The following is a 23,916-nucleotide window of genomic DNA, read 5'->3' on the forward strand; positions in this document are numbered from 1 at the left end:
ATTCTGACAAAGATATCTCTATATATAGATTTAAAATTGCTGAAACCAAGGGAAAATGAGTTTACATTGGAAATTTTCATTACACCAGATTGTCAGTCGTTTGGGGCCAATCAGCACCTCTCTTCCAGGAGAACAAATGCCTCACAGAAACAGGTAAAATGTTCCTGTGAGATCAGACCAATAGGAAAATGAAACCTTTTTTTAAAATTAACTACAAAGTTTCAGCATAGGAAATTACACCATAATTTGCTCTTCAGATTTATCTTATCAGCTTGGGGGTTGCTGCTGGCTTTTTGCTTTGCACAGAAGGAAGAGGCCTCAGGTGTCCGAATTTGTTCTAGTGCAGGCCTCCTGGGGAAAGAGAGAGTAATATCAAGAAAGTTCGACTTGAATAGTATTTTAACCTGGCTTCTTCCAAGTAACGGGTGGCATCTCAGAACCTCTTCTGTCGTGGAGAGGAGAACAACGGGCACAGACCGTCTCCTGTCCTGACACTGGGACATGACGTTCTTCCCAGTTGAGGTCTCTGGGGAAAGAGATGACATCAGGTCGGGTCTAGTTGGGGTCCCCTCAGGTTCGTATGGTCTTTACCCTTTACCTAGGAGGCCCTGGGCCAGGCGTGTCTCTGCTGGGGTTTCAGGAATGACCACTTTTTATCCATTGTGCCAACGGCCCTCTAGCAATGACCACTTTTTAAAATGGAACCTAAGGCTGGGCGCGGTGGCTCACCCTGTAATCCTAGCACTCCGGGAGGCTGAGGCGGGAGGATCGCTTGAGACCAGGAGTTCCAGACCAGCCTGAGCAAGAGCGAGACCCTATGTTTCTGAAAAATAGAAAAATTAGCCCAGTGTGGTCATGTGCGCCTGTAGCCAATTGCTTGAGCCCAGGAGTTTGAGGTTACAGTGAACTGTGATGACGCCACGGCACTCCAGCCCCGGCAACAAAGCAAGACTCTGTCTCAAAAAAAAAAAAATACAACCCAAACGTATCCTCGGCTAATTAGGAAAAAGAGCCACAGTCTTACCAATTCATAAACCAGTTCTCTTGTCAATGCCCTGCCCCCCACCCTGGGCTTTCCTTGGTGCATGTGACCTGGTGAGGGGCTCCTTGCCTCACCCCAGCAATGGACGTAGGGACCCCCTGCACTCAGACGCCAGGCCCTGCGCACAAGCCTACCGCCCTCCAGGGAGGGCCCTGGCGTGCCCACTGCCTCTCCTCCCCTGGACCCTCCCTTGGTTCTGACCTCTTCTCCCTACTGATTTCCTCTGGAAGATCATCTGGGACTGTTTGTTGCTAAAGTGGTTCGCTGTTTTGGTCTATCTTTTTATCCTTATAATTGGTGAATAAAAATTATGCATATTTATGGCATATGACATATTTTGAAGCATATATACACGGTGGAATCGCTAAATCAAGCTAATTAACGTATATAGTACCTCACATACTTACCATTTATTTGTGATGAGAACACTTAAAATCCACTCTTAGTGAGCTTTGAGTGTACGATACATTGTTACCAACTATAGTGACCGCGTGGTGCAATAGGCCTCTTGCGCTTCTTCCTCCCATCTAAGTGACGTTCCGTGTGCTTTGACCAACGTCCCCCAACCCCACCTCACAGCCCCTGGCGACCAGCATGCTGCCGTCTGCCCCTGTGAGTCGGACTTTCGAGGATGCCACACGTGAGTGAGACAGTGCAGCCTGGCTGTTCTCACTTAGCATGATGTCTCCCAGGTCCGTCGATGCTGTTGCAAGTGACACGAGTTCCTTCTTTTTTAAGGCTGCGTAGTATTCCGTTGTGTACATATAGCTTTGGATCTCATGACAGCGCCTCAAACTCTGACGGTGAGAATCTGGATAATCGTATCGGGAGGGTCCTTGGACTGGATTTACGATCCTTCCGCTGGGCCTGTGCAGTGGGGCTGCCAGACCCAGCGTAGCGATTTCTGACACCAAACGGCTGGAGCAGAGCCCGACCTCACGGGTGAAGGGCGCAGTCTCCCGCCAGACGGCCCTCGCTGCAGACGCCAGCTGCGGTTTCAGTGGTCCCGTCATCGCTTCTAGCCACTGGCTACAAATTTGGGAGTTTCCGCTACCCTCTCAGGTTCAGCAGTTCACTCAGATGACTCACAGAACTCAGGAACGTACTATACAGACAGTCACAGTGTTATTATAGCAAAAGCATGCAAATCTGAACTGCCAAAGAGGAGACACGGAGGGTCAAATGTAGGAGGATCCCAGACACACTTCAGGGCCCTCCATGGTCCTGTCCCTGTGCATCACCCTCTCAAACCAGGGAAACCAGGGAAACCCCCTGAGCTTCGGTGTTTAGTAGGCACAGTTGATTGGTCACTCAGTTGAACTCTTCTTCCAAACCCGCTTCCTGGAGGCCAGGCTCATGTCACAGTAACTCAGGGGCATGGCCACCCCCATCCTGGGCCATCCTGTTAGCAAAAGCTGTCCAGGCGCCCCGCCCACCATGAATCACTTCACTGGCATGAACTATCAGGGCCCACCACGAATAGCAAGGATTCTCCTGCTACTTGGGAAATCCCAAGGATTTGGGGGCTACCTCCTAGGAACTGGTGGCAAAGACTAGCCAAATTCTTTATTCCGAAGGTTGGTAGCCGGTTGGACCTCCCAAGAGCCAGGACAAAGGCCAGACCTCTCTTCGGGTGAAGTTGCTTCTTCACTCCACGGAGTGGGAGAGGGTTTGTGAGAAGAGCGTACAGTTCCCTCCAGGACGGGTGAGGACTCGAGTCAGGATCAGCTACTGCGTGGAGTCGAGCCGAGCAGAGGCTCTAGCCGAAACCAGAGTGAGCTTGTCGGGGCGCAGGCAACGGGAGCAGTTCTGCCAAATGAGCCCTTGAGGCACGTCCGGGATGCAAGAGAACGGGAGGGGAGGGCGGGTTCCGCAGGTGTGAGGGCAGCGGAACAGCCGTCCATGGATTCGGGACTGTCTTTCTGAGCACTTGCCGAGGGCCAGACCCTGGGCTTGCGGCTCTGGGGGCAAAGACGCTGAGTCAGAACGGGACTACTGTGTGGGAACCTTTAGCTCAGAAGGGGGTACAGCTCGTATCGTTTGTCTCGATGGTCGAGTGAGGCCAAGGGAAAAAGGATAAACTTTCTAGAACATCGGAGAGTGACCAGAATGACTCCTTAGAGGGCAGAAGGAGAGGACGGGCTGTCCTCCCTGCAGTGACAGCGCCGTGGCCACAGTGCGTGTGGCTGGCGGGGCAGACTCAGGAAGGCGCCTGCACTTTAGGGACGGAGAGGAGAGCAGCAGCCACCCGAAGGAGCCTCCGAGCCCGCGGGGGTCACGGGCCGTGTCTGGGTGGGGCGAGGAGGTGAGATGTCGGAAGGAGCTGAAGACTCTGCCAGGCTCCGGCTGTGTCTGTCCAGACCCCCTCCCTTTGCCCTGCATGAGGGCTGAGCACCAGCTCCTGCCCTTCTGTGGCTGAGGAGCTTTCGTTCAGGCCCAAGAACGTGGCAGTTATGAGCACTGGGCTTTGGAGTCCAGCAAACAATCCGCTTGTCAACTCTGTGACCCTGCGCAGATCACTGACTCTCTCTGGATCTCAGTGTGCTCATCTGTGAAATGGGAGTGCTATAGCTCTTCCTTGTGGAATTCCTGTGAGGAGCAAGTGAGAGACTCTGGAAAGTGCTTGGCACGCCCCCCAACAAACAGCGTCTGTTCCTAGAGGCTGCCGCAGCACGGGGTGGTCGGAGATCGGACGCGGGGCCCAGATCGCACGTCAGGCTTCTCTGCTTCCTTGCCGTGTCCCTTAGGCTGCACTCGGCCTTATCCGTAAAACGGGGGTGATGGTTGTACCTGTCTCATGAGGTGGTTCTGAGGAATAGATAAGTTTAAGTTTTAAAACACTTAGAATTGGCCGGGCGCGGTGGCTCACGCCTATAATCCTGGCACTCTGGGAGGCCGGGGCGGGAGGATCGTTTGAACTCAGGAGTTCGAGACCAGCCTGAGCAAGAGCGAGACCCCGTCTCTACTAAAAATAGAAAGAAATTATCTGGACAACTAAAAATATATAGAAAAAATTAGCCAGGCATGTTGGCACATGCCTGTAGTCCCAGCTACTTGGGAGGCTGAGGCAGGAGGATCGCTTGAGCCTAGGAGTTTGAGGTTGCTGTGAGCTAGGCTGACGCCACAGCACTCTAGCCTGAGCAACAGAACCAGACTCTGTCTCAAAAAAATAAAAAAAATTAAAATACTTAGAATAGTGCCTGGCACACAGGGAGTGCTATGTAGGTGACGGCACTGTTGTTATTAGTAATATCAATTATGTCTTTGGTTTGTCGAATGACTGTGATAGTCAATCTATCAGGCAAACCCCAGTCTGGACGGGGCGGTGGAGGTTTTGCCAGGTGGGTTTTCCCTGTGTGTCCCTCCTAGATGTGTCTACTTTTCAGTCTTCGAGTTGCTGTCCTTGTTTCTGGTGAGTCATGGTTAGTTTCGACGCCACAACCCTCATTTGTGTATCTGGATTCGTTGCAGGAAACAGACACTGCTGTGGGTGCCTCAGTCAGAAAGGATTTCTCGCAGGAAGGCAGGTGCTGATAAAATGTCAGGAGGGCTGGGGGGCAGCCCCCGACTCGCCCAGGACTCTGAAGAGCTGCCCACAAGGGGGACACTGGCTCCGAGGCTCCCCTGAGTCTGCAGTGCGGGGGTCCCAGGTGCTGCCCCACTGCCGGCCCGCACCACGAGGGGACCTGACCCCCCACCGCCAAAGGGCAGGAAGGCGGCCTCGGCCCCCTCGCCCTCCACGGCTCACGGGCGCGCAGCTAATCGCAGGAGCTGGACTGCAGCTTTGCAGGTCAGAAGTGTGGCCTTCAGAGCGCCAGGAGACGGGGTGGAGGTGGCAGAGCAGCCGTGCAGGGGGCCTGGCTGATGGACTCACTTTTCCAGCCGTCCCTGCGGCCCCTGCTCCAGCCCGAGCGCGAAGCTCGCCTCCTCCTCCTCGGTGACTCGGTGACTCGTGCAGAGCAGCACACAGAAGGGCCCGCTCCGCCTCCTCACACTGTGAGACACGGGACACTTTGAAGGAGGCTGGGGGAGCGAGCTTCGGCGGCAGCAGGGCCGTGGGGCGGCTGAGGGGCCTGTGGGTTCGACCGTCGTCCGCCCAGCACAGGGTCCAAGTTCAGACCAGGCGCCCCGGAGCCCACAGGACCCGGCTGGGTCTGAATCCCAGCTCTGGTGACCGGAAGCCTGTCCAGGCTTCTCTGCCGAACTGGGCTGACTACAGGGGTGTGCGAAGATGGCACGAGGGACAGTCATGACCTGCTGTGTGGTGCCCGGCAGGTGGTGAGCCCTCAGCAGACGCCTCCGGGCGTCATCACCATTATCGACGCACTTGGAACTGGCTGCACGCGGCAGCGAGGGAGAGTGCGGAGCCAGACGCCGTGTGGCCTGTGGAGCTGCCCTGTGCGGGGACAGCAGCTCAGGACCAGGCGGCCCGGCGGCCGAGGGGCACAGAGGGTGGCCCAGCCAGGGGTGCGAGCAGTGGGCTGGGGTCTCCAGCCACAATGGACGGTGGTGAGGCACGGGGAGGCGGCAGCCAGGGAGCCCCGTGGCCTCCAGGCCTGAGCCAGGCAGTGAAGCAGATGAGGGCAGGAGTGAGTCCTGGACTGGGCCGTGAGTGCTGGGGACTCGGCGACGTGGTGAGTCGGCCTCCAGGTGCAGTGGGGCAGGTATCGGGAGGAAGGGGCCAGCGAGGCGGGGTGGAGGCCGGGGGCAGCTGCCAGGGTGCGGCTGGTCCCTGCACTGGAGCCTGGGGTCCGCGGCCTGTCCTCGAGGCGCTCACACAGCGCGTGACCCTCACACGCCCCAGACCTCCACCCCGAGCCTCGCCCTTCCCTGTGTCTGAGCTGCTTGCTGTGATGTCGTGGGCGGGCGCTGGGTGGAGGTGAAACCAAACTGGCCGTGAGCTGCTGATTGTTCCCGCCGGGCAGCGGATGCCTGCGAGTCATTCTTGTGTTACGTTTGACATTTTCTGTAGTTAAGGATTTAAAAAACTTAAGTGGATAGCAAATGTAAGCACATTTAATATTTATGTGATACATAATATATAATTTACGTGTTTGTATAACAGGGTTCTATTTATGATCTGTGTGCTGTGTGACATTCATACAGGTAACACGTGAACTGCAAGTGTGCGCCGATACGTACCTGTCACACACGCGCCGTGTCAGCGTCTGGCCACGCCACGCTCTCATCCCCCGTCCCTTGCGCAGGAGCCGCCGAGCTCGTCCTGCCGCCCCCCTTGCCCCGCGGTAGCTGTTAGACGTGAGTCGGGTCACGCGGCTCCGTTCCGCGCGGAGCGAAGCCCCGTCCTGGCCCGGCCTCTGCTCCCGCCAGTGGCCCCCGTGGGTGCCGGGAATGGCGTCCCCGCGAGCTCTTGCTCGTCCCAGGCTTCGGCGCTGCGGTCCCCTCCCCCGGATGCTTTTCCTGCCTGGGAACAGTTTCTCCTCCCTCCCTCATCCCGATCTCTGCTCTGACCTTGTCTGCCACGAGGGTCCCTCCGGCCTCCCTGCCTGCCTGGTTTCCGCACGGCGCTGACCACGCGCCCGGTGCACTGCGTTCTCGTTTGCTCCGTCTCCCCGCTGGAAGTTCCTCTGTTCTGCTTCGTGGATCCCCAGTGCCTAGAACAGGATCGGGCACCTGGTAAGGGCCTCGATCAGTACTCGTTGAGGGAGGGGAGCTCCAGGTCGCAGAGGGGCAAGGGGACCTGGCCTGAGTGACGACAGTGGACGTCAGGGGCACAGCTGAGGCTCGGAGCCAGGGCTGCTTCTACCCTGAGCCCTGGGAGGGCAGGGAAGGGACCCAGCGCAGGCCCCGTGGGGAGGAGGGAGCCACCGCGGGCAGGCCGGGTGTGGACTCGCTCCTCTGAGCTTACGGTAAGTGGCTCTGTAGGCTGCTGGCTTTTCATTCCTTTGAGAAACGGGCGGAAGGTCCTTCTCCCCAGAGAGGCAGACCCGCGGAGGCATCTGCAGGAGTTCTCCATCTGTCCCCAGGCATTGGCGTCACTTACACCTCAGAGAGAGACTGGCAGCCCAGTCCTTCCCGTCTCACTCCCACCAGTATCCCTGCCCCCGCCTGTAGGCCGGGCTGGGTGAAGACCCCCGGGAATGGGGTGCCTTCCTGCCTCTCTGGCAGTGCAGATTCTGATCGGCCCAAGTGGGCCCAGCCCAGGGGAGGGGGTCCAGACCTCCTGCCCAGGCCCCCACTGTTCCCTGACTCCTCTCCCGAGAGCGCTGGCTCCCAGGGAGGACTGGGCTGAGCTGGGGGTGCTGGTGTTGGTGCTGGTCCACCCAGGGGAGCACTGCGGGGCCCATCCCCCGCCCCAGCCTTGCAGCTGTCCCCATGCACCAGACATCGATGTCATGTTCTTTTTGCTTCTTTGAAATTAAATGTGTCTTTGTCGCCTATTGGAAAATGAATGCATGTGCATTATAGATAGTGTGGGAAGCAGATCAGGAGAGGAGAGCAAATAAGTGAGACATTGTTTTCTCTGATGCGGCACCAGGGCAGCTTGTCTGGCTCAGGCCTCAGCCTGGGCAGGGCCTCGGACCCTCCGCCAGCGTGGTCAGCAGGCCACTGGGCTGTGTCTGCAGGGGGTGCCGTGGCCGGCTCAGGCCTTCCTCCCGCCAGGGTTTCCGGAAGGGCGTCCAGGCCCCGCACACTCGTCCACCGCGGTGCAGAGAGCAGAGCTGACAGACGCCGCCGTGTTTAATTTTGGGACCTGCGTCACCTCTGACCACGCAGCAGCACCTGGGCTGGGGGCGTCTCTGACCCAGGCTGAGAGTCACTTTCCGTCAGAGAAGGCATCGTTGAGGGGAAGGGACAGAGAGCAACAGAAAGTGAGGTCGTAAGTAGAAAATTGCTTCTGGGATTTCAAATGGCTTCGTCATGGGGCCCTCCCTTGCTGCTGAGAAATCAGTCGATCTGGGAAAGTTCGTTGCAACCATTGCCCTGTTGCTCTGGGGTGGAGCCGAGAAACGAATGAAGATAACGGGGCTTTCTGCGTGGGCCGTGGGTGGGAGGGACTGGACCCAGCCACCGGTTCTGACGGCTGCGGACAATAGAGAGGCCAGAGGGGCCCCGGCCACCGCCCGGGCTGCCCTGTCTGGAGCACCCTCTGCCGCACGGGCCAGGCCTCCGTGGGGGGCAGCAACGGGAGGGAGGAGCAGGTTTGATCTGTCACGATGCACCGGCCAGATGGAGATGGTAGAAGACACTTCCCGTGACCATAATGGGAAGGTGACAAGCTGAGGCGGGTGAATGGGGCCCCGAGCTGTGCCTCGGCCACAGGGGAGTGAGCGGTGGGTTTGTCCTCCTGCACCTGCCCCTTCACAGGGCCCTTGCAGAAGCCCCTGAAGTGGCTGGAAGTGTTTTCTGACACCTCTTCTCAGCAGCACACTGAGAGTTCACCGGAAACTCGCGTGTCTCGCTTCTCGCTTGAGCCCAGCCCCTCTTCCAGCGAAACCTGCTGGCCCGGGGTTCCCAGTGCCAAGGGGCTCCCCGCGGGGCCCACGCCAGAGTCTCCTCCCACTCAGCCGCACGCTTATCTGCTCTCAGGCCCCGTCCCCCCCCGGGGCCTGCTCGGGGCTCGCCTCGTGTAGGAAGGGAGGTGGGCCCTGTGGTCAGAGAAAACTCCCGGCAAATACCCCGAGGTCCGTCCCCAGTGGCAGCAGCTGACACACGTGTTTGCCGCTGCTTCTCTTCCTTTCTCTTTCCTGGCTGGGCCTCCTCCCCGTCGCGCCCGCGGCCGCTGGCTTCTGTGGCTCTGCAGAGCGGCTCTCAGCCCTGGGGGCCCCCATCCTCTCCAGCGCACCACACAGCGACCACAGGGCCCCTACCGGGGGCAGCCTCAGAGGTGCAAGGGACCAGCTGCAGGCTGAGGATGTGGGGAGATGTGGACACCTAGTGGCTGCACCTGCACCTGCCATTGCGTGTCCTGAATGTGTCCCGGGGACAATCCTGAGGGACCCTCCCCCACGCCAGCTTCCATTCTGGGCTTGGTTCTCAGGGGATTCATGCAGAATTTCGCTGGAAAAGTTTCCATCTTCTCTTTGGATAGACAGACGAATTCTTTTGTTGGGTAGACAGGACATGGGTCAAAGATGATGCTACTGGAGGATGGATCCCTAAATTCTGCTTTAAAACATCATTACTCGGCCGGGCGCGGTGGCTCACACCTGTAATCCTAGCACTCTGGGAGGCCGAGGTGAGTGGATTGCTCAAGGTCAGGAGTTTGAGACCAGCCTGACCAAGAGTGAGATCCCGTGTCTACTAAAAAATCGAAAGAAATGATCTGGACAACTAAAAATATATATATAGAAAAAATTAGCCGGGCATGGTGGCGCATGCCTGTAGTCCCAGCTACTCGGGAGGCTGAGGCAGGAGGATCGCTTGAGCCCAGGAGTTGGAGGTTGCTGTGAGCTAGGCTGACGCCACGGCACTCTAGCCCGGGGAACAGAGTAAGACTCTGTCTCAAAAACAAACAAAAAAAACACATCATTACTCATCCATAAATGTCCTGGCCTTAAAATCCTAGACTCTGGGTGCAGAGGAATGCTGAGATCCTGACTCCCACCCGCTCTCCCCGCCTCCCAGAAAGCCAGGCGTGGGCTCACCGGCAGAGGGGAGGCCCCCCTGGGAGAGCAGCCTCCACCACCCCCTCCGTAGTTCTTTCTGGGCTCAGCTTGCATGCATGTGGAGTCCTGGTCATCACCAGCCCAGGTGGTCCTTAGCAAACACAGCAGGACTTAACGGTTCCGCCACCCCCTTCGCACCACAGAGAACCAGGCCTGTCCCCTGCCCTGGACAGCCCATGGGAGACTCAGCTGCTGTCCCCTCACCCCTCAGTCTTCCCTTCTCTGGGCTGAGCAGCCCCACTCCCCGTGCCGCCTGTCGGGTGCCTTCCGCCCTCGCCTCTCCCTGGCTGGAAGTGGGGTGCGGAGTGCGCAGGAGCCGTTCCCGGTCCCTGAGCAGCCAGCGCAGTCATCAGCCCCCTGGCCACATCTCTGCCGTGGCCTCTGCTGCTGCCTGGGTGACACACAGCTGTGAGCTCTCGCTCTCGTGGGCAGCTGGCTTCACTGACTTCTGAGTGTCACCATGGTGCTCCCGCAGAGCTCTGGGCTCCCCAGAGAGGCCGGTCCCCGATGACCCACCACCCACTGCAAAGGCATCCTCTGGAGCCACCTCCACCCTGGGCACCTCCCAAAAGTCACCGTGGAACCACTGCTGACAGGTATGTGAAGGCCTACGGGCCTGGTGGCCAGCTGCTGGCCGGGGCCAGGGAGAAGCAACAAGACCTGCTCTGAGGAGCAGCCCAGCCGGGGGCCACCAGGGTCCCGCCAGGGTCCAGCAGGGCCATTTGGCCTCAGCTGTGCACTCCAGATTCTCCATGGTCTAGAGGCCGCAGGTCAGTGCTGTGCCTTTGTCCACAGAGGGGGTGGATGCATGCTCCCAGGCGATGAGCAGGGTCCAGAAATGCAGTGGGCTGTCCCTAGAAAGTAGGTGCTGAGCTCTCTGTCGGGGGCAGAGGGTGCCCAAACAGGTTGATGACAGTCTTAGAAACAATGTGTTCAGGCCAGATGACATTTGGACAGAAAGAGGCAGGGTGGTTAAGTGTGTGGGCTTTGGAATTGGAGTGAGTTTTGGGTCCAAATCCTGGCCTCACTCCTAACCAGCTGTGCGACCTGGGCAAGCCTCCTGCGTTCTCCGAGCCCGAGTCCTCATCTGCCTCGCCAGGTCGTGAGGGAGACGGGGGTGCGTGGTGGTGCCAGGCCCAGGCGTCCACCCCTCAGGAGCCATGGCCATAAGAGGACTTCTTAGGTCTCCGCCCACCCCAGATGCCTCCTTGAACCCCAACACCCCGGCCCAAGCTTCCCTCCTCACCGGCAGCAGCAGCGGATGGCGGGCTTCCTCCAGCTCACAGCGCCCGCCCCAGTGGCTTTCGTTCGGCCCAGGTCTCCTCCCCCGCTGCCCCTCCTCTGACCCGCCTGCCCCCGCAGAGCTCCCCAGACTGGGAGACCGCAGACCAGTGTCCCCAAAGGCCCAAGTAAAAGGCAAACGTGATCAGGCCTGTTTGTCACCGTCTTTATTTCTGGCTTCGGTTTGACACAATGAAACAGTTTGTTCAATGTCCACACACAGCACCCTCAGTGTTCCCAGATGCCCTTCTATATGTTATTAACTCTCTGCTAAGATATTTAATACTTAACTTTAAATACAAAGGAAAACAATAAATTACTCCTTGGCTGGGGGGTGGCTGCGGGCTGGCAGGCAGGAGGGGCTGCTCTGGCCCCCTCCTCTCCTGTGCTCTGCCTCGGGGGAGGCCTGGAGGCCCCAGGGCCCAGTGAGGTAGCAGAATTTGTGCACAGTGCTCAGTACAGGGACGCCTAGTGCCACTGCGTTAGTGCTGGGCCCCGAGCCTCCGGGCCGCGGCTCCGAGTGCCGGCAGCAGCGGTCTCCCCATGCCCGACACTGACAAACACACGCGTTTAAATAACACACAAAAATAAATAACCATGAAGAAAGGCGCCCGGGCTGCTCCCGCCTCAGCCGGCCTTGTGTGCGTGGGTCCCTCCCCTGCCGTGCGTCCGGCAAGGGCGGCACCTGCTGTAATGCTACAGTGCGTTCCCGGGAGCGCAGGGCGCGTCCTCCACCCGCGTCCACCGCGCTCAGGCTGAGGTCCAAGCTAAGGAAATCTCGCCCCTCCCTCCCCTCCTCCCCACCTCCCCAAGACATCCGTGACATCTGAAAGCAAAATCAATCTACAAGTTAAACAGTCAGGGCCGCCCCTGCAAATAACGATGCTGGCTTTTCAGGCTTCAGTTGAACTTTCCGCGGTGAAAACGTTTCCTTAAATGTCTGAGCAGGTCCTTGACGAACTCGGCCACTTCGATCTTGGTGTCTCGGCTGTACGAGCTGGGGACCTGCTGCCGGACAACGAGGCCAACATGTTGGTGGGACGCCAGCGGCAAGGACGACCGCACCTGCCAGGGGCTTTCCAGGGACTGTGTCGTTGAATCCTCCCCAGTCCCCAGGAGGTGGGTGCTTATATCTTACAGATGTAGGAACTGAGGCTCGGGTCCTGTGAATCCCAAAGGCCACGTCCCTGCTGCCACAGTGGCCCCACCCGGGGAGGACACACACCTCGGGTGCTCAGCCAGTTCCCTGGGGGCTCCGGGGTGAGCCCAGGGCCGGCGGGAGTGGACTGGGGGGGTGTGGGGGAGCCTCACCCCGGCCGAGGGCTTCTGCGTGCAGAGTCCCCTCAGCATCCGCTGGGTCCTCTGGATGGCGCTGCAGCCCGACACGTTCACCAGGGAGTCCAGGGCTGCGCAGTACTGCGGGGAGGGGACCACCGGATGTCAGGTCCTGCCCGGCAGCTGCCTTCGGTGAGTTCACGGGAAGGCGGCTGCGGAGAGGCCTGGCGCAGGTGGTCTGGGTGGTCGGGAAGGGCCCAGATTATGAGGGGGGCGAGGGGAGCTCTTGAAGCTTTCTTGGAGGCCCCCAGATGCGTGCGGGAGGATCAGAGAAGACAAGCCCAAGGCCTACAGCCTCCGCCGCCTCCTCCCCAGCGCCCACAGGTCCTCACCACTCCCGCGGTCAGGTTGGCGCTCCACACCATGCTGCCGTTGCACAGGGGCGTCTGGGGGGGGGAAGACACAGTGAGCGGAGCGCCAGCAAGGGAGCAGGCCTGCCCGGCCAGGCCCCCGCGGCACAGGCCCCTCAGGCTTCCCTGGCTCCCTCAGCAGCAGGCCTGGCAGCCCGACCACTCCTGAGCTTCATCCCCCAGCAGGCAGGGAGTGGGGACGCGTCGTATAGGTTCTTGGAGCTGAGAGAGAAATCGAGTGGCACCACTGGGAAGGGGCGAGCCCTATCTGGAGCTTGCCTTGGCCAGGGCAGGGGACAGGGCCCTGCAGGAAGGGCCAGGTGGGTTGGGAGAGGGATGGGGTGGTCTGGGCTGCTGTTGACCAGGACAAATCAGATGGGAGGTGGGGGGCTGGCATGCTAAACACCCTGCCTTCTGCAGTGGGGGACACGGCAGTTAGGAGCAGGGACACTGGTTGAGCCAGGCCTGGTTTGAATCTGGCCTCCATCAGTGACTCTCCCTGAACCTTAGTCAGCAGAATGGGGCATCGTGCCTGCCTCAGGAGGGCTCAGCAGTGAGGAAATGACAGGTAAAGCACCCAGCACCAGGCCAGCGCGAGCTGTCGCTAGTGGGGGGCGGAGCTGGCTCTGCTGATGAATCCTGCCGTGAGAATGGGCTTAACTGAGATGCTGCGAATAAGGCTGCATTATCATGTTCAAGATCCAGCTGACAAATGCCAAGTGGTTCTAGGAGGCCGCCGGCCTCTCCCTGCGTTCCTCTGTTCAGGAGTGGCTGAGCAGGAGTGGGCGGTGGTGGGCAGGGCCCGACCAGGGAGAGGTGTCCCTGGGGGCTCTGCCAAGCCTCTTTGTGGGTCCGTCTGCACTGCGGTGCCCCCCAGCCTGGCTCCTCTCTCTCCCTCATGGGTGGGCCTGGCCCCCGGTCCGTGGGGCTTCTTTCTGACCCACAGGCAGGGGTCCCTGAGGACCAGGCCCCGCCTGCTCGTGACTCTTCCTGAGAGTCACCCACCCTGGCACCCTCGGAGCTGGGCCCCTGGCCAGCTGCTACTCACCTTCTGGTTCTGGGTGATGTTGACCAGCTCCTCAATGAGCTCCTTGAGGTTGGTAGAGGGAGGTACGGGGCCTGGGGAGGCAAGGCCACCAAGGCAGGTGAGAGCAATGCCCATGGTCAACCACAGCGCCATGGTGCCTGGAGCCAACACAGGAGGGTTGAGGAGCAGACGTGTAGGTTGGCCCAAGCTAAGCGGCTTGTGGCCTTGGCCTCTTGTGGCAGCTTTTATAGGCTAAGTGGTGACGCCTGACACCCTGGTCTCTGCTTTTTCGGGCACTATCTAGAAACCACATCTTTACTCATCTTGATTTTACTTTGTGGAAAATCCAGCGTCGCACAAAGGAAAGAGTTTGATTTCTCGTGGACTTGCTGAGAAGGGTCTGGGGCAGAGTTTCCAGATCTGGATGGGCTTAATCACGGGGGCAGCCCTGAGGGCATCCTGGCCTCAGCAGCGCCAGTCTGGGCTCCAGCAGCTGTGCCTGGTGATCACTGTCCTCAGATCCCTGTGGGTCACCGGAAGCTCTGGGCAGAGTCTCACTGGCACTGCAGCTGTGACCGTGGTCTACCAGCTGTGGGAATTTGGGGGTTTATTTTTTCAGTGAACTGGCCTCTTAAGTTACCACTGTAATACTTGCTTTGGATACAAAATTCAAACAAGATGAAAGGAGAAGCATAAGGCTCACTTTTGGCCTATCTAGTTCCTCCTCGCCCCGACTGTGGGAAGGATTATGAAAGCTCAGATTCCCAGGTCTCCACGGAAAGATCCAGCCAGATTCACGGATCCTCCTGGGACCTTTAACTTTATTTATTTTTTTAAGGGACAGGGTCTCAATTTGTTGCCCAGGCTGGCCTCCAACTCCTGGGCTCAAGTGATCCTCCTGCCTCAGCCTCCTGAGTAGCTGGGACTACAGGCACATGCCACTGTGCCTGACCCCTTCAATTTTTAGAAGTTTTGATGATAACTGTGCGTATGGGCAGCCTGGACACGAGGCACCCCACCCGGCCTTCAGCCGTGAGCCATCCTGCTGGGAAACCCTTACGTGAGCCTTGCCCACGCTCTCTTCCCACAGGGAACACGATTCCCATCCCGTCTTCTGTCCACGCCCGCTGCTTCCCAGCCCAGCTGCAGACCCTGACCCCCGGGAGCCCCCCGTGCCTCTGCTTGGTGGTGTGACCCCTCTGCGGGCCTCAGTTTCCTAATCTGTAGAACGGAGCCAATGGCATCTCCCACAGGGTCTCCGTGATGGGGAAGAAGCGGGGAAACCACCTGGGCCGTGCAGGTCCCAGAGCCCCGCCGCGTGAGTCAACACCCGCCCCCCGCCCCGTGAGCGGCAGAAGCCGTGCGTGCGGGCGTCGGGGGCAGGCGCCCCCGCGGGAGAGGCGCGGTCGGGCGATGGCCGCGGAGATAGGCGCGGCCTTACGTAACGGCGCGGCCGGATGCGCGGCCCGCGCGGGGGCGGCCAGGTGGGCGCGGGGGTCCGGGCGCCCCGCGCGGGCAGGTGGCCCGCGTTGCCGCTTCTCGCGGGCGGGGCCCGCGCGCCGCACAGGTGTGCTCAGCGCGAACCGCAGCAGGTGCGCCGGCCCCGCCCGCGCAGGTGCGCCCCGCAGCCCGTGGCGTCGGCCCCGCCCGCCCCGCCCCGGCGCCCGGAGGCCCGTCCTTCCTCCGCGAAGTTCGGGCACGCGGGGCCGCTACCCCGGGAGTCCCCGGATTCTGGTCTCCGCGGGCCAAGGAAGGAAGCCCAGCGAGCAGGAGTCAGGGCTGGGCGAGCGTTTCCGTAAGTGAAGCTGCTTAACGCACTGGAGTTTCATTTGGGGCGGTCGCGTGTGCAGGTGACCGCAGCCGCCAGCTGGAGGAGGCTGGGCGTGAAGGACGTGGGCACCGGCCCGGTGTCCGGTTCGGCGGAGCCTGCCCTGCCGCCCTGTGGAAGCGGGGATTCGGGGCCAAAGTGCCGACTCTGCCGCGTCCCCGGCGCGCCACGAACGCCGGTGCCGAGCGGACTGTGCCGGCCGCGGCCAGCAGGGTGGGGCTCGGGGCTCCGCCGCAGCCTCTGCGCTCCCGGCGGCCTCTCCAGGGAGCCTCCACTGCCGCTGCTGCTCGGCGGTTGCCTCCCTCCGCGCGTCCAGATTAAACCCGAGTTGCTGTTTCCGGATCACCCGGTGCAGCGCCATCTGCGGTCTGGATGCGTGGTCGAGTCTCCCCGCTCCCCACCCTCGCTCCGCTGCGTGCTCCGTCTCTTCCTCCCACCAGTGCGGCGGACCGTCGTCGGGTCGGTCAGAAGCCGAGTTGTTTGCTGTTTACATATGACACGCACGTCGTCACAGCTGAAACGTGGGGAACTGTGATTGCTTTCATTTTCCCTCGAAACTTCTTTCCTCTGGAGTTGATTGTTCTTCCACTTGCTTAGTTTTCTACGTTCTTCTCAGTGATTGAACCGTAACCTCCAGGCTGCTATACAAATCTCCTCTCGAGAGATTTGGGTAAATCAGTTATTCTCACAATTGCATCTTCCTAACAAAGTCTCCCCCGGCGCCTTTGACCTGCTCTGACGCGCAGCTGCCCTCTGACCTCGCCGCACGGCTGTCGTCCGAGGTCACCTGTCACCACTGCCCTGGTGGCTCTTCCAGTCCTTGGTCTTTGCTCTTCCGTGGGGTAGCAGGCCCTCTGATGGCGTCTAATAAAGGGTGTGTAGGAGGGACGTTTTTTGAGAACTCATCTAAATACGTCTTTATCCTCAAACTTGATTTGACAGTTTGGCCAAGGATAGAATTTTAGCCAGGAAATAATTTTCTTTTAGACTTTGAAAGGCCTGTGCTGTTATTGCCTCACTGCCCTCCCTTTCAGAAGTTCCGAAGTCCAAAACCATTCTGAATCCAGATCTTTTCTCAGCCTCTTTCTGGACATTTGTAGGAGATTTTTCTAGGTCCTCACGCTCCAGATTTTACAGTGATGGGCCTTACTGTGGTTGTTTTCATCTACTGCGCCACACACGGGGCCCTTTCCAACTGAAAACATGTCTTTGAGTTCTGCTAAACTGTCTTTCTTTAAAAAAAATTAAAACTCTTATTTTATTTTCACTTATTTTTGAATAGGTACTTCCATTCACATGAGTCAAAAATCAAGACTGCAGGAGTTGGGACACTGACCCCCCCGACCCCCTGCACAATTGAAAATCTGCTTGTAACTTTTGACCGTCCAGAAGCTTTACTGCTAATAGCCTACTGTTGACCAGAAGCCTTAATAACGTAAACAGTCGATTAACACGTATTTTGTATATTGTATGTATTATACACTGTATTCCTACGATAAAGTAAGCTAGAGAAAAGAAAATGTTATTAAGCAAGTCACAAGGGACAGAAAATATATTTACTATTCATTAAGTGGAAGTGGATCGTCACAGGGGCCTGCGTCCTCACCGTCTTCGTGTTGAGGAGGAAGAGGAGGGGTCGGTCTTCCTGTGTCTGGGGTGGCAGAGGCGGACGAAAATCTGCGTGTAAGTGGACCTGTGTGGTTCAAACCCGTGTTGTTCAAGGGCCAACTATGTATGTGAAAACGTCAGTGGAATGTCCCCACTTCCCCCGCAAATAACTATTATTCTTACTGTGTGTGTCTGCATCTTCTCAAAGTTTGTGTAAATACAAGCGACTGTGGATATGTGGTCTTATTTTTCCCTTGTCTCTGCATATGAGGTGGCATCATATACACCTTTTGCACCTTCTTTTGCTCGCTTATAGAGATTTTTGTAACCACACTTAGCGAGCTCGGGACATTTTATAACTTTTCCTTCTCCATTCTCTTCTCTCTTACTGGGACTGCTATTTTCAGACTATATACCTCTTGGACTGGTCCTTGAATTTTCTTTTCTTTCCTCTCCTATTATCCACTTAAAAAAATTCCTCTCCTCTAGGATATTTCCATAGCTTTATCTTTCTTCCCAAGGACGTTTTGTTCCTCTCCGAATGTGTGCATGTGTTCTAACAGCACTGTGTTCTTGTTTCATCGAGACACCTTCTCTTAGCGATCTGAGAATTTTACTGAAAGTTGGTGTATGTTTTTAAAGTTTCCCTCTCGACGCAGTCTTTATTTTCTCCAAGTTTTAAAAAAAAATGTTGATTTTCTTCTTTCATGTTGTAGGCTTTCCTTGGATGTCAGGTGATCCTGGGTCCTGCTCTGTTGAAGCAGAGGGGAGCGCTGCGTGCGAGTGCGGGGCGGGGGGGCACGGTCGCTACAAGGCCAGGGGCTGATCGTTGCTCCGGGGGGCCTCGCAGGCCACTTTTGTGAAGTCACATTTTGGAGGGCAGGTCAGCTTGCCCAGGAAAGAGTCTCCGTTCCAGCCTGCAGTCTGTTGATTGGTCGCTCAGTGTGCCTGATTTCGGGACAGTTCGGCTGCCCTCAGCTTGCCTGGTGTTTCTTGGTCCAGATACCCTCCCCAGAGGGAAAAATCCCACCTGCTGGAGGGGGCGGGGGTGTCACTCAACCCTGAGGAGAAGAAATGGGGATCTAACTGCTGCGCAAACCAAGCTCCAACTAATTTACCTTATTTTCACCCCTGTCCTTCCAGAGGTACTTGCGTTCCTGCGAAGTTCCTGAGCATTTTGAAGATTCTAGAAATCAGGGTAGGTCTCAGCTCCCTGTGGCTGGTTTAGGGTTCAGGTTTCTTGGGTCAGCCAGACAGTCTGCCACGGTCCATCCGCTCCCACCTTTCCAGACACTGTGGCTGTTGCCCCTTTCTCCCATTTTGGGGGGTTAAAAACTTTAAAAAATTCGGTTACAGTCATTTTAGTGTGTTATGAGGTGGGAGTTTGTGTTCATTCCATTGTTTTTACTTAGAATTTATGTTTTTAGTGTAGAGAATTTATAAAAGAGAGACACGATAAGGGGCAAACACTAATGTTACATCCCTTTGACCTGGTGCTAGTGACACCTCAGTAGCTGTCACTGGTCCCTTTGCTCTGTACACTTGCAGTTTGTCACAAAAATGGGATAATATACCATATATAATTGTTACTGTCTTTTTTCACTTAAAATACATTAAGAACATTCTCCATTGTCAATTTTGTATTTCGAAAAAAGATTACACAAAAATGTAACTGTGTAAAGTACAGATATGCAAAGAAATGAAAAACTCCCCTAATCCCAGCATCCAGAGATGGTGATCACTGTGGTATTTTTGTATCTGTCATTCTAGTAGGTGGATATGTATCGGATAAGTAATTCATTCCTAAAACAAAAATGAAATCTTTGCTTTTATAAATACTCAGTTTAGTATGGGAATTATTGGACAAATAATTACTACTAATTGCCACAATTATGAGTTCATCCCTTCGTTAAGTTAATGTTTATTGAGTGCTTACTATGTGCTGGGCACTAAACAATGGCGCAGTTCCTGCCCTCTTGGAGATACGTTCCAGCGGGTGGAGACCACAGTAAACAGGCAAGTAACACGTGGTACGTTAGATGGTGAGAGGTACCACGGAGAGGGGAAAAGGCAGGGGCAGGTAGAATGGAGCGAATGTGCTGTTATAAAGGGGAGGCTGAGGTAAGGCCTCACTGAGAGGGGCTGTCTGATCGGAGACCTGACGGACGGGAGGAAGCGACCCCGCAGGTCTCTGGGGCAAGGAGCTTCCAAGCTGGAGGCACGAGCAGGTGCGAAGGCCCTCGTCTGTTTGTGCTGCTGCGACAGAACAGCTGAGACTGGGCATCAGTTATAAATAACAGAGCTTGTTCCTCACGGTTCTGGAGACTGGGAAGGGCCAGATCCAGGTGCGGCGGGACAGGTGTCTGGCGAGGGCTGCTCTCTGCTTCCAGGGCGGGGCCTCTTGCTGTGTCCTCACGTGGGGAGGGCAGAAGGGACAGACTCTCCCGCAAGCCCATTTATAAGGGCACGAATTCAGTCCCCTCGGGGGCCTGATCACCTTCTAAAGGCCCCACTTCGTACTGCCGTCCCCTTGGGGCTAAGCTCCGGCACACGAACACTGAGGGGGAACGCACGCTCAGACCACAGCAGCCCGAAGCAGGAAATGCCGGTCGTGCCGGGGGCCGGCAAGCCGCACCGCCCGGGGGCGAGGGCAGCGTGGCGGGAATATCGTCAGAGTCACCGTGTCCCCAGCACGAGCGCCTCGTGAGGGACTGTGAGGACTGGGGCTTCCGTGACGAGTGACATCGGAGTTCTGAGCAGAGGAGCGATATGACTCGATTTACCTTTTTTCTTTTTAAAAAAACTTTTAGTTCTAATTAATTTTAGATTTATATAAAAGGTGCAAAAATAGTGCAGAGAGCTCCCGCATCCTCCCTTAGCCAGCGTCCCCCGATGGTAGCGCTCGACGTAACCATCGTGCCATGGTCAACAACGGGAGAGAGAAGGCTGACTTACTCTGTCGAGTAAGCTGCGGGCTCCGATCCCACCAGTGCTTGCACGGCACCTTCTTTTCTGTCGCAACAGCCGACCCAGGATCTCAGTGGCATTTAGCTGCCAGTTCTCCTCGGTCCCCTCCAGGCCGAGCCGGCTCCTTGGTGTCTCCTTGTCTTTCGTGACCCGACACCGTCCGGGAGTGTTGAGCAGTTTTGCCGTCAGATGCGCCTCGGTTTGGATCTGCCTGGTGCTCTGTCCCGGGGGGGCTGAGGTTGACAAGACTGTCACGGACGTGGAGCTGCGTCCTCGGGGCGTGATGTCACAGGGTTCATGACGTCAACGTGTCTCGCTGCTGGTGGCGTTGACCCCTGACCGCCGGGTTAAGGTGGTTCCTGTCGGGTTTCTCCTCTTTCAAGCTACCGTCTTGCCCTTTTCGTTCACAAACACAGGGGGGTCGGTCTGAGTCTGAATCGCTTCCCCAGATCTGGGCCTGCCCGTGTTGGCGCCCGTCACTGACTCCTGTCTGAAACAGTTTTACTGTGGCACTTGCCTAATGATGATTTTTATATTTCTCTTTATTTCCACATTCATTACTTGTAATTCTATAAAGAAGAGCCGTCTTCGTCCCTCACTTATTAAGTGCTTGCTTATATCCATATGAGCTCATGAATATTTATTTTACTCTGGGTTATAATCCAATACCGTCTTAATTTTGTTTCTCAAATTGTTCCATCTTTGCTCATTAGGAGTTATTAATAATTCAGGTTAGGTCCTGTGTTCTTGAACAAACCCCATCTTTTTTGAATATTTTCTCTTAATTTCTGGCACCACAAAAATTCCAGGCTCGGCCGGGCGCGGTGGCTCATGCCTGTAATCCTAGCTCTCTGGGAGGCCGAGGTGGGCGGATTGTTTGAGCTCAGGAGTTCGAGACCAGCCTGAGCAAGAGCGAGACCCTGTCTCTACTAAAAATAGAAAGAAACTAATTGGACAACTAAAAATATATAGAAAAATTAGCCGGGCATGGTGGCGCATGCCTGTAGTCCCAGCTACTTGGGAGGCTGAGGCAGGAGGATTGCTTGAGCCCAGGAGTTTGAGGTTGCTGTGAGCTAGGCTGAAGCCATGGCACTCTAGCCCTGGCAACAGAGCGAAAAAAAAAAAATTCCAGGCTCATTGTGTTTTCGCTGCCTCAGCCCTGAAATCCACCCTTTCTCCAAGGATCCAGAGTTCCTTTTATTGAAGAGGATGTTTTAAAATTGAGATCTGAGGTGTCCTCATTATTCCTGAGGTGTCACTGCATTTCGGCCCCCTCAGAGGACAGGACTAGAACATATGTCCGCACGCTAACCCACGCATGCATACATAGTTACATGTCTGTAGCTATGTGTGTGTACATATATATTTAGCCTTTAAAAGTTTTTAATTGTGGTAAAATACACACAAAATTTACCATCTTAACCATTTTTAAGTGTACAGTCCAGGACTGTTAAGTACATTCACATTATTGTGCAACAAATCTTCAGAACTCTTTTCATCTTGCAAAACAGAAACTGTGTTCCCACTAAACAATTCCGGTTCCTCCCTTCCCGACCCTACTCTTGGTCTCCATGAATTTGACGATCTCAGACACCACACACAAGCGGAATCATGCAGTATTTGGCCTTTGTGACTGGCGTGCTGCACTTAGACTGTCCTCAGGGTCCTTCCACGTTGTAGCAGGTGTTAGAACTTCCTGCCTTCTTCATGTGGATTGACAGCGCACCGTGTGAACACGCCGCTGTTTCTCCGTCTGTCGGTCAGTGCACACTGGGGTCGCTTCCATGTCTTGGCTGTCGTGAATAAGGCCGTGGATGTGGGTGTGCAGATGCCTCGCTGAGACCCTGCTTCCAGTTCTTTTGGACAGACAGCCAGAAGTTGATTTGCTGGATTGTATGGCAATTCTCTTCTAAAGAGCTCTAAATGTAAGAAATTTTTTGAGGAACCGCTATAGTGGCTGCATCATTTTACATTCCCAGCAGCAGTGCACAAGGGTTCCAGTCCCCACACCCTCACCAGCGTTCCTCTTCCTCCCTCCTCCCCTCTTCTTTCTTATTTCTTCTTCGATAGCAGTCATCCTGATGGGTGTGAGGTGGTATTTGCTGTGGTTTAGACTTGAATTTTCCTAATGCTTAATGATGCTGAACATCTTTTCATGTCCTTATTGGCCATTTTTATACCTTCTTTAATGAAATGTCTATTCAAGTCCTCTGCCCATTTTTAAATCAGGTTCTTAAAAATCGCTGTAAAAGTTCTTTATTCCGGATATCAACCCCTTATCAGACATACGATTTGCAAACATTTCCCCCCGCCCTGCAGGCTGCCTTTCTACTCTGCCGATTGTGTCCTTCGATGCACAGAAGCTTTAAATTCTGATGTAGTCCCGGTTACCTGTGCTTTCTTTTGTTGCCTGTGCTTTTAGTATATAATACTTTTTCATATATTGCCGGATTCAGTTTGCCGGTGTTTTGTTGAGAATGTTAGCGTCTGTTTTCATGAGGAACACTGCTGTGTAGTTTCCTTTCCGTGGTATCTTTGCTTTTGTTATCAGCGTAATCTTGACCTTGTAGAGTGGGACGAGTAGTGTTTCCTCCTTTTGTATTTCTGGAAGAGTTTGAAAAAGGTTGGCGTTAATCTTTAAATGTTTGACAGAAATCACCAGTGAAGTCGCTAGGCCTGAGCTTTTCTTTGTAGGAAGTTTTTATTTTTTAATTACTAATGTAATATCTTTCCTTGTTATAGGTCTGTTCAGATTTTCTCTTTCTTCTTGAGCCAGTTTTAGGAGCTTGTATCTTTCTAGGAGCTTGTTAGTTTAGTCTAGGTTCTCTGGATTGTTGGGTACTGCTGCTCAGTGTATTTTTCAACCTCGTTAAGGCCGGTAGCGACGTCCCCTCTTTCGTTCCGTTATTTCCGCCATTATTGAAGGCTGGTGTCGGGGTCCCCCCAGCCCGGCTGTCAGTGCGGAATTGCCTGTTTCTTCCTGCAGTTCTGTCGGTTTCTGCCTCATATATTTGCGTTCATACTTACATCGGTAGTTGGGTACATACAGCTTTATAATTGTTTTGTATTTGTGATGGAGTCACCTTTTCATCATTAGAAAATGTCCTTTTCTGTCTTTAGTAACAATTTTTGTCTTAAAATCTGTTCTGGCTGATAGAGCATAGACACAGCCACCCCCGCATTTATGGGCACCGTTTCCATGGTATTTCTCTTTCCATTGTTAACTTATTTGCGTGTTTGAATTTAAAGCGGTCTCTCGCACATGTACATATATATGTCTATATAATACAGCTGGATGATGTTTGCTTTTTTTAGAGACGGGGTCTCACCCTGTCGCCCAGTCTGGTCTCAAACTCCTGGCTGCAAACAACCCTCCTCCCTTAGCCTCCCGAAGTGCTGGGATCTGACCAGCCAGTGCACCTGGTCAGAGGATGTTTTTAATCCAATTTGCCGGTCTGCTTTTTGGTCAGCCTGTTTAGTTCATTTGCACTTACTGAAATTCCTGCTGATACAGGATTACGTCTGCCGTTTTGCCACTTGTTTTCTGTCTTACGCTTTTTCCCCCTTAGTCCTCCATCATTGCTTTCTTTTGTGTCAGATATTTTCTAGTGTCCCATTTTAATTCCCTTATGTCTTTTACTGTAGTTTTTTTGAGTTATTTTCATAGTGGTGGCCCTAGGGATTACAAATTAACAACTGAGATGAATATCAATTTAATTTCTATTTCAAAAGCTCATACATAGCTCGTTCCCTCCCCCTCCTTTATAGTATCGCCGTATTACATCTTTATACACTGTAAGTCCGTCAACAGTCTTAACGCAGTTGTCTTTTAAATCTAAGGACAAGAG

The 23,916-nt window shown here is 55.3% G+C and overlaps 1 protein-coding gene across 1 annotated transcript; it reads right to left on the reverse strand.

Moving 5' to 3' along the window:
- Positions 1-11,853: 11,853 nt before the first annotated feature.
- IL13 (interleukin 13) lies at positions 11,854-13,818 on the reverse strand. The gene is made up of 4 exons (XM_012651321.1): positions 13,687-13,818; positions 12,621-12,674; positions 12,265-12,369; positions 11,854-11,961 (listed from the first exon to the last, which is right to left on the reverse strand). Exons 1-4 carry the CDS (start codon positions 13,816-13,818, stop codon positions 11,854-11,856), a joined length of 399 nt encoding a protein of 132 aa, XP_012506775.1.
- Between the last annotated feature and the right edge of the window lie 10,098 nt (positions 13,819-23,916).

Source organism: Propithecus coquereli, unplaced genomic scaffold, assembly GCF_000956105.1.
Source record: "Propithecus coquereli isolate 6110/MARCELLA unplaced genomic scaffold, Pcoq_1.0 Scaffold353, whole genome shotgun sequence".
Taxonomy (NCBI): domain Eukaryota; kingdom Metazoa; phylum Chordata; class Mammalia; order Primates; family Indriidae; genus Propithecus; species Propithecus coquereli.

Excerpts from the sequence above, each read along its gene's own strand:
- IL13 (XM_012651321.1), bottom strand. The coding sequence starts at position 13,818 with ATGGCGCTGTGGTTGACCATGGGCATTGCTCTCACCTGCCTTGGTGGC. Across the intron at positions 12,370-12,620 it reads CCAACCTGACCGCGGGAGTG|TACTGCGCAGCCCTGGACTC; the intron begins GTGAGGACCTGT and ends CCCTCCCCGCAG. Across the intron at positions 11,962-12,264 it reads CGCAGAAGCCCTCGGCCGGG|CAGGTCCCCAGCTCGTACAG; the intron begins GTGAGGCTCCCC and ends GTTGTCCGGCAG.